At 40.2% G+C, this 8891-nt stretch overlaps 1 protein-coding gene across 1 annotated transcript; it reads right to left on the reverse strand.

The window, feature by feature from the left end:
* Window positions 1–5465: 5465 nt before the first annotated feature.
* On the reverse strand, window positions 5466–6302 carry LOC102391495 (inactive ribonuclease-like protein 9). The gene has a single exon (XM_006048391.4). The coding sequence runs from the start codon at window positions 6300–6302 to the stop codon at window positions 5676–5678; it is 627 nt and encodes a 208-aa protein (XP_006048453.4). The 3' UTR covers window positions 5466–5675.
* Between the last annotated feature and the right edge of the window lie 2589 nt (window positions 6303–8891).

The following is an 8891-nucleotide window of genomic DNA, read 5'->3' on the forward strand; positions in this document are numbered from 1 at the left end:
AACTGCTCTTTCTGAAGGGTTAATTTCTTATAGTGATCTTGAAAGCTGTCAATTTCTCAAAATTAAAATAATTCTGAGGAAGCGTCATTGAAGAAATGTATCTTTAAAAGCTGGTTTGAGCATGTTATCCAATATTAAGTGCCAATTTCTCAGAATGCCACATTCTCGTATCAGCGAACTCCTACCCTTTATCAGCATCAGGTAATGTCAACTCCTCAGTTTGGATAGTTAAACACAAGACAGAATCTAAACACTTAGTCCTTACAATTAAACTTACCTTTGTGAGTAAACCCCAGAGTATTTCTCTATTAAATTCGGAAGAAAAATCTCACCTTAAGCAACTTTAAATTTATACTTTTTACTATCACATAGAGGCAATAATTGGAGAAGGCAATAGCACCCCACTCCAGTACTCTTGCCTGGAAAATCCCATGGACAGAGGAGCCTGGTAGGCTGCAGTCCTTGGGTTGCTAAGAGTCGGACTTGACTGAGCGACTTCACTTTCAATTTTCACATTCATGCATTGGAGAAGGAAATGGCAACCCACTCCAGTGTTCTTGCCTGGAGAATCCCAGGGACGGGGAAGCCTGGTGGGCTGCCGTCTATGGGGTCGCACAGAGTCGGACACGACTCAAGCGACTTAGCAGCAGCAGCAGAGGCAATAACTATGCTTCAGACCTTCAGACCTATGACCAAACTGAGAATGCGGTCAGTATGAGAAAACCTGGAGAACAATGTGATCCTTATGGGCCATTAGAGGCTCAATGGGTTCACTGAAATGTACACCTTTTGGTGAATTCAAGACATTTCTTCCCCTTAGGGTCACTGTGATGGCTTAAGTGTCTGGAGCTTCCAGAAGTGCACACAGTAGAGAGACACTAAGTGAGAGTGTCTCAGTAATTGAAAATCAACCTTCAGAGCACAAATGTAGAGTAATTTTAACATCTTATGTTGCAAAAATGGAGTCAAACTAGGTCTCAGATGACAGAATTCTCTCTCGATTGTAGCTTTCTGCGAATTTATACTTGCTCATGCCCTGTTGAGCCCTTTTTGTATGATTTTTCAAAAATGTTTAAAGATTTGCTGCATTGATATCTACTATATTTTCATGTAATGTCAATGTGAATTTATTTAGTTTAAAGGATTTTTACACATCAGATGACAATGTAAGTATTCATTTAGTTTTGGACATGCCAGGCACAGGTGGGATCCTAGATTCCTGATCAGGGATTGAACCAGTGCCCACTGGAGTGGAAGTGCTGAGTTTTAACCACTGAAAGTGAAAGTGAAGTCACTGAGTCATGTCCACTTCTTTGTGACCCTATGGACTGTAGCCTACCCAGGTCCTCCATCCATGGGATTTTCCAGGCAAGAATTTTGGAGCGGGTTGCCATTTCCTTCTCCAGGGTATCTTCCAGACCCAGGGATCTAACCTGAGTCTCCCGCATTGCAGGCAGACTCTTTACTGTCTGAGCCACCAGCCTGGAGCACCGAAATGTCCCTCAGTGTGAGTTTAGAAGGAAATGACTAAGATATCCAAGATATGGCCACTGGTTTGACTGATTTCATTATCTGGTCCTTCTGACAGATTAGGATTAGTAGAAAAATAGAAATATGGAATATGGTGGGATAGATTATCCCATAGATTTTCCTAGGAAGAGAAACCTAAATCTAGTGAGACAATTGGCTGCATATCAGTAAAAACAACATAGGTTCCAGTGTTCATTCCATGTAGCCCATACACACACACACACACACTCTCTCCCCAATGTATGTTGGACTTGAGATCAAAGTAATATTTAGAAAACATTGAGGATATTGATACAAGTATAGTAGCATATTTTTTTCATACTTAGGATTGAATAAGGTTTGTTTTTCGTTTCTTTTCTTTTGGCTGTGCTGCCCAGCAGGCAGGATCTCAGTTTTCCAATTGGGGATTAAACCCAGGACATGTCAGTGAAAGCATGGAATCCTAGCCACTAGACTACCAGGAAACTACCAAGAATGTCTTTATTATACAAAAGAGGCGCACAGGCATAAAGAAAATGATTGAAAGACTTGCTTACACACAGAGACTGAATTACATACCCATATACACAAGTGCACAGAAAACTTTGCCTGAAACAAATCACATAATAATAATAATGCCTATGGCAAAAGACACCAAAAAAAATTTTTTTTACAAACCTAGTTACATCTGGTTTAAAGTTAATTACCTTTAATTTAAAAATATGTGCAGTGTGAAAGTGCTTCTCAAACTCAGACGCAAGAAAAGTGTGGATTTTTTTTTTCTAAATTCAACATATCTGCATCAAAATTTCAACTCTCAAGGGTGGCAGCAAAATTTACCTTGGTTGTTATTTTAGGTTCCTTCAACCTATTTGGCTTCCCTGGTGGCTCAACTGGTAAAGAATCCACCTGCAATGCAGGGGAGCTGGGTTCGATCCCTGGGTTGGGAAGATCTCCTGGAGAAGGGAAAGGCTACCCACTCCAGTATTCTGGAGTATTCTGGAGAATTCCATGGACTGTATAGTCCATGGGGTCATAAAGAGTCAGACAAGACTGAGTGACTTTCACGTTCAAACTATTTTACATAATTTAAAAAGTTAAATTATCTGAATTTGTGTTACTAAAACAGAAAGTTCAGTTTCTTTCTGTGTGTGTGTATTTTGATTGGCATCATTACAGTTTCTCATTCTGTTATAAATTATCAGTATATTGAACATAGTGTTGTTTGACTCTCACATTTCAAACAGCTAAAAATCTAAAAATTTCACTCCCTGGTATATACCCACAAGAGTTGAAACTAAGAACTGGAACAGATATTTGTACATCTCTGTTCAAAGCAGCACTATTTACAATAGGCAAATGGTGGAAGTGTTCATCAGTAAATGGAAGAATAAACAACATGTGTTATGTACATTTAATCAAATATTATTTAGCCCTCAAAAGGAAGGAAATTCAAACATATGCTACAATGTGGATAAAAGCTAAAGTCATTATGCTAAGGAAAATAAACCATCACAAAAGGATAAACAATTTCACCACATTTAAGTAAAATTAATGTGCATCATCTCAAGGGACACTAACAAAAAGAATAAATTGTAATGGGATAATGTTCACCTTAGTAGTTTTGTTTTATTGAGAGGAGACTGTGCTAAGGGCACAGGACCATAATTTTTTGCAATCTTAATAATCATAAAGCTGGAAATTACCATTTTACCTTATCTTAATTATATTATTAATAGAGAATGTTAATATGTCATGAAGCAATCCACATTCATTCCTCTTCTTATTCAAAAGTTTAGTACAAAGACACAGCAGAAAGTAAATGTATTCATCTGATAAACATTCATCAACTATCCTCACGAACTGCATTATCTTAGGGAATCTAGTGGGTAGGAGTCAAGATCTAGATTTTTATGTAATATTAGATAAGAGGAACAATCTGTGTAAATAATCATTGTTCTATTTCCATGGCTTTAATTACAGAATGTGTAATGATCTGATAATTTACCTGGAGAAAAAGAAATACATTATGAGGATTACATAAAAAATAAATATATTTATTGTATGTTGTAGAACCCTAAGATACTTGAGATGAACATGAAGCAAATGAGATGGTCCAGGGCACATATCCAAGCTAGCCTATATGGAGAATTTCTTCAGCTGATGTCTAGAAAAGTGGTTTTGGAAGGTATCATGGTGACCTCAAATGTCTGATGGAATCCTCATTCACTCAGAAATTACAATCAAAAGTTATGAGTTTCCATGTAAAAGTGCTATCTAGAGGCTTGATTTTCTTAGTCACAGAATTGGGGTCTGGCAGCACTGAACCCTAGGCCCTTGTTGATAAATGAGGACCTAGCTCTGAGTCTAAAGACAAGGCTAGGGATTGGGACATGGAGATGGGCGTGTCCCATGGATGTCCCTGTGGAGATGCGGATGGAGGACATGTGCAGATTGGATTGCAGTGAAATGTATAAGAATGATAGGCACTCTCCCTCCCATCTCTCCCCACTCCTTTTTATTCCATTTTCAGTAAGTTATAGGGAATAATGATCAAAGGATATCAAGGAATTTTACAAAGGGAGGGAGAAGTTGTTACCAAAACTGGACAGACAGATTTATTTTCTCATGCTGGATCTCCAGCCACTTTCGGAAGTGGAATTTTCTCAGATGAAGCCACAGCTACAGCGAGGTGAGAAAAAGAAATGGTGAATGAATGTGACTGTGCCAGAAAGTTTGGATTTGTATAAACAGTGATGGCTAAGCTAAAACAAAGATGTGGGAGGGACAAATTAGAAGATTGGGATTGACATATACACATTGCTATAAAAAGTAGATAACTGATAAGGACCTACTGTATAACACAAGGAACTCTACTCAATACTCTATAATGACCTATATGCAAAAAGAATCTTAAAAGGAGTGGATATTATGTATAAGCATAACAGATTTACTTTTCTGTACACCTGAAAGCAACTAACATTTATATAGTAAATCAACTATTATCTAATAAATAGTGAAAAGAAAAGAAACCAAGATGTGGGAATTCACAAAAGCAGCATTGGACAGCTGAAAAGTACTTTGGGGAGCTTGCTATTCCGAATATTAGGTATTTATGCTGAGATGGTTCTTGTTATATCTATATCTTCCTGTCCCCATGAGTATTGTATTGCATGGAAAGAAGAGAACAAGTGAAAATTCTACAAATATACCAACTAGGAATGTGAATTTCACAATGTCACAGGGGGTTCCCAACTCTTCTTTAGAACAAATTATTTGTTTACTTAATGTGCCAGGTTTTTGTTATAGCATTCGAGGTCTTGATCTTCTTTGTGGCATCCAAATTTTTAGTTGGAGCTTGCAGCATGTTTACATTTGCAGCATGTAAACTCTTGGATTAGGCATGTGGGATCTAATTCCAACCCCAGAACTGGAACCCAGGGTCCCTGTATTGGGAGCCTAGAATCTTAGCCACTGGACTACCATGAAGGTCCCTTCAATTCTTTGTGTTTCAAGTTGTGTCACAGAGGAAGGTCAGGCAAACCCCAAAACCCCACATAAGCATTCCAGAGACACCTAGCTACATCAATGCACTTTATTATTTCTACTGAACCAGAAATTCACATGAATACAACTTTGGAGCTTCCGTTGTGGCTCAGCTGGTAAAGAATCTGCCTGCAGTGTGAGAGACCTGGGTTCAATCCCTGGGTTGGAAAGATCCCTTGGAGAAGGGAAAGGCCACCCACTCCAGTATTCTGGAGAATTCCATGGACTGTATAGTCCATGGGGTCACGAAGAGTTGGACACGACTGAGGGGCTTTCACTTTCACTTATTAGGAAACATTTCCTATTCCTCTTGGTGTTGGTCATCCTTTCCCTGGAGGCATTCATTCACATAAAAAATTCAAAATGTGCTAAACTCTGTGACCTGTTTGAATCCATGTCTCAGAGCACTATCTCTTAATCCAGCCCACCTTTCCTTTGCCTGGTGTTAGGAGAAAAAGGGCAGGCAGTGAATGATGAAAGTGAATGGGATCAAATTTTCCATTCTCAAGTTTGACTTGTAAGGATCAGTAAGGATAGGATTCTATCTTCTTGCTTTAACATCTTAGAGAATATACTTCTAGAGGGGTGGAGGGAAAGAGATTTTCCTGGTGGATGATTCTTTATATGGCCAAAATATCAATTACAGACACAGGGATAATTTCTCCAATATCATCTTCCCATTGACAAGTGATAAAGACCCATCCCTCCTTGAAAGACGATGTGTATTCACAAAATGGCATCATGATCCCACTTGTTAAAACACAATGCACTCCTGATATTATTTTCCGGCTCCTGTGACATTTCCTAATCCCATTTGTACATTTCACAAATATGTTATAACACATCTCTTCAATGTCCTCATATGATGCTTGGAGGAAGAAATGCTCTTTAATACAATAAAGCCTATTGTGAACACGTTTCCTCTTCATTTCTTGATTGCAGTATTCTTCGTCAGTTAACGGCATTTCAGAATCAATAATGACATGGGTTTTGAATGCTTCCTTGGTAGGTGGTTTGGGAGGCCCTGTAGCATGTAAGTCTTCTATATAGTCTTCTAATTCTTCTCGTTGTTTATCTGATAAATATGAATCATTTATCCTCACAAACTGCAGTGGCTTCAGCAGCAGGAAGAGCAGAAACAGGGGCTGCATGTTGATCAGAGTCCCCATGTTTCCCTGAAGGGAATATAAGAGAGAAGGAGTTATGTCCACTGTGAGGCTGTGCCTTCTGTTCCTATGCAGGCCCATTTCTACCACCTTTTGCTGTTCTGAGCTCTAAGACTTTGGACCATTTAAAAATTGACAACTCAGGATCTATTTCTATACCTGTAAAATATTTACTCCAAGGTGACCTTAGGGGAGCTATACTCAATCTAGAAGACTGAGGGTAAGAGAGGGAAAGGTGAAGGAAAATGGAGAGAAAAGGAGAAAGGCAGGGAGAGACAACAGTGAAGAGAGAGAAAGAAGGAAACAAGGAAGAACTGAGGAAAAGAGCAAGAGAGAGATGAAGGGCAGAAAGGAAGGGAAAGAGGACAAGAGGTGGAGAGGGCACTGAGGCAGGAGGCAGAGAAGAGGCTCATGCACTCCCTCCTTCTGAAGTAAATGTATCTGTTCTTTTCCTGGAGTTAAGAACTTGCTCTAAAGAGCTGTACATGATCCCCTTTTCCCCCTCACCAACATCTTGCTTTTCTGAGAACCATTGTTCATCTTGGGCTTCCCTCATAGCTCAGTCAGTAAAGAATCTGCCTACAATGCAGGATACTCAGGTTTGATTCCTGGATCAGGAAGATTCCCTGGAGAAGGAAATGGCAACCCACTCCAGTATTCTTGCCTAGAGAATCCCATGGACAGAGGAGCCTGATGGACTACAGTCCATGGGGTCACAAGAGTTGGACACTACTGAGTGATTTCACTTCACTTCATTCTTCATCTTCTGACTTTCTCCTCTTGCTCATTTCTGACCATCAATATCCTTGCACAAGGGATCAAGCAAGATCCATCATGTCAAATGAGCACCAAATGTGTGTGGATTGGTCTAAATACTATTACCATCACCTCATTGCCTGGAATTGTGGGTCCATGTTACAGTCTCCTCGGCCACCTCTCCCCACTCAGAAGAACTCTTTCACTAAGGTACATTACTGACCTTGTGAGTCTTTTTTTAATCTTTTCTTTAAGGAAGACTTCATGATTCCTTCTCAGGTTTTCCTGTCTCTAAATTCTTCCCATCCTGTGTGCCTATCTGCCATCGTGGTACCCTCATCATCAGAGACTTCACAGTCACACCTTTCCTTCCATATGTGTGCATCTCCATGTCTATTCACCCCACTGGAGGCTGCACTAATATTTCCCCAATACCTGTCATATACATGAACAAGTGTCTTTACCACACAAATATGGGAAACTGGGTAGTTCCTTATATTCTTTCAAGAATTCTACTACTTAAAAAGAAATGGAAATATTTAATATAGCACCTACTTCTGAGGCACATCTTTATAACGCTTCATGCTAATCATGTTAAGGGACTTTAAGAAAAACATTCCTTAAGGGAACCATCTTACCTGTCTCCTGAGAAACCTGTATGGGCGTCAAGAAGGAACAGTTAGAACCCTGTATGGCACAACTGATTGGTTCAAGATCGAGAAAGGAGTAAGACAGGGCTGTCTTCTGTCACTCTGTTTGTTTAACCTATACACTGAACGCATCATGAGAGATGCCGGGTTGAATGAGTTACAAGCTGAAATCAAGACGGGGGGGGAGAAATATCAACAATCTCGGATATGCACATGATACCACTCTAATGGCAGAAAGTGAAGAGGAACTAAAGAGCCTCTTGATAAGGGTGAAGGAGGAGAGTGAAAGAGCCAGCTTAAGACTAAATATAAAAACAAAAGACTAAGATCATGGCACCTGGCCCCATTACTGTATGCCAAATAGAAGGGGAAATGTGGAAGTTGATACATTTCCTCTTCTTGGACTCCAAAATCACTGCAGACAGTGACTGCAGCCATGAAATCAGAAGACAATTGCTTCTTGGCAGGAAAGTGATGACAAACCTAGAGACAAAAGCAGAGACATTACTCTGCTGACAAAGGTCCATATAGTCAAGGCTATTGTCTTTCCAGTAGTCACGTACGGTTGTGAGAGTTGGACTGTAAAGAAGGCAAAATGCCAAAGAGTTGATGCCTTCAAATTGTGGTGCTGGCGAAGACTCCTGCAAGTCCCTTGGACAGCAAGGAGATCAAAGCAGTCAATCTTAAGGGAGATCTACCCTGAATATTCACTGGAAGGACTGATGCTGAAGCTGAAGCTCTAGTATTTTGGTCATCTGACGCAAACAGATGACTCATTGGAAAAGTCCCTGATGCTAGAAAAGAGTGAGAGCAGGAGAAGAGGGTGTCAGAGGATGAGATGGGTGGACGGCATCACTAACACAATGAACATGAACTTGGGCAAACTCCAGGAGATGGTAAGGGACAGGCAGACCTGGCTTACTGCAGTCCAGGTTACAGTTGTGACCTGTGGCCCAGAAAATAGGCCCAAGTGCTAGACATCAGGGCACAGTCTACTATTTAGTGGAAAGTGTTATCATTTATAGAGGATTCTTGGGTCTATTGATCACTTTTTAATCCCTGTCCACATCTGACTGTTGAGCAATAATTCTCCAAGGAGGCTTTCTTCCCAGGGGAAGGCAAGTACCTCAGGTACACTAGAGAGCAGGCTTCTTGGCCTATCTTTGCCCATGGTCTTTTGCCTCATTTATTCTTTGTATGGTCAAAGCTTCAGAGAGTGGATATGTTAAGGACGGGGCTGCAGATATCCTGATACTGGGAATAC

Source organism: Bubalus bubalis, chromosome 11, assembly GCF_019923935.1.
Source record: "Bubalus bubalis isolate 160015118507 breed Murrah chromosome 11, NDDB_SH_1, whole genome shotgun sequence".
NCBI classification, from domain to species: Eukaryota; Metazoa; Chordata; class Mammalia; order Artiodactyla; family Bovidae; genus Bubalus; species Bubalus bubalis.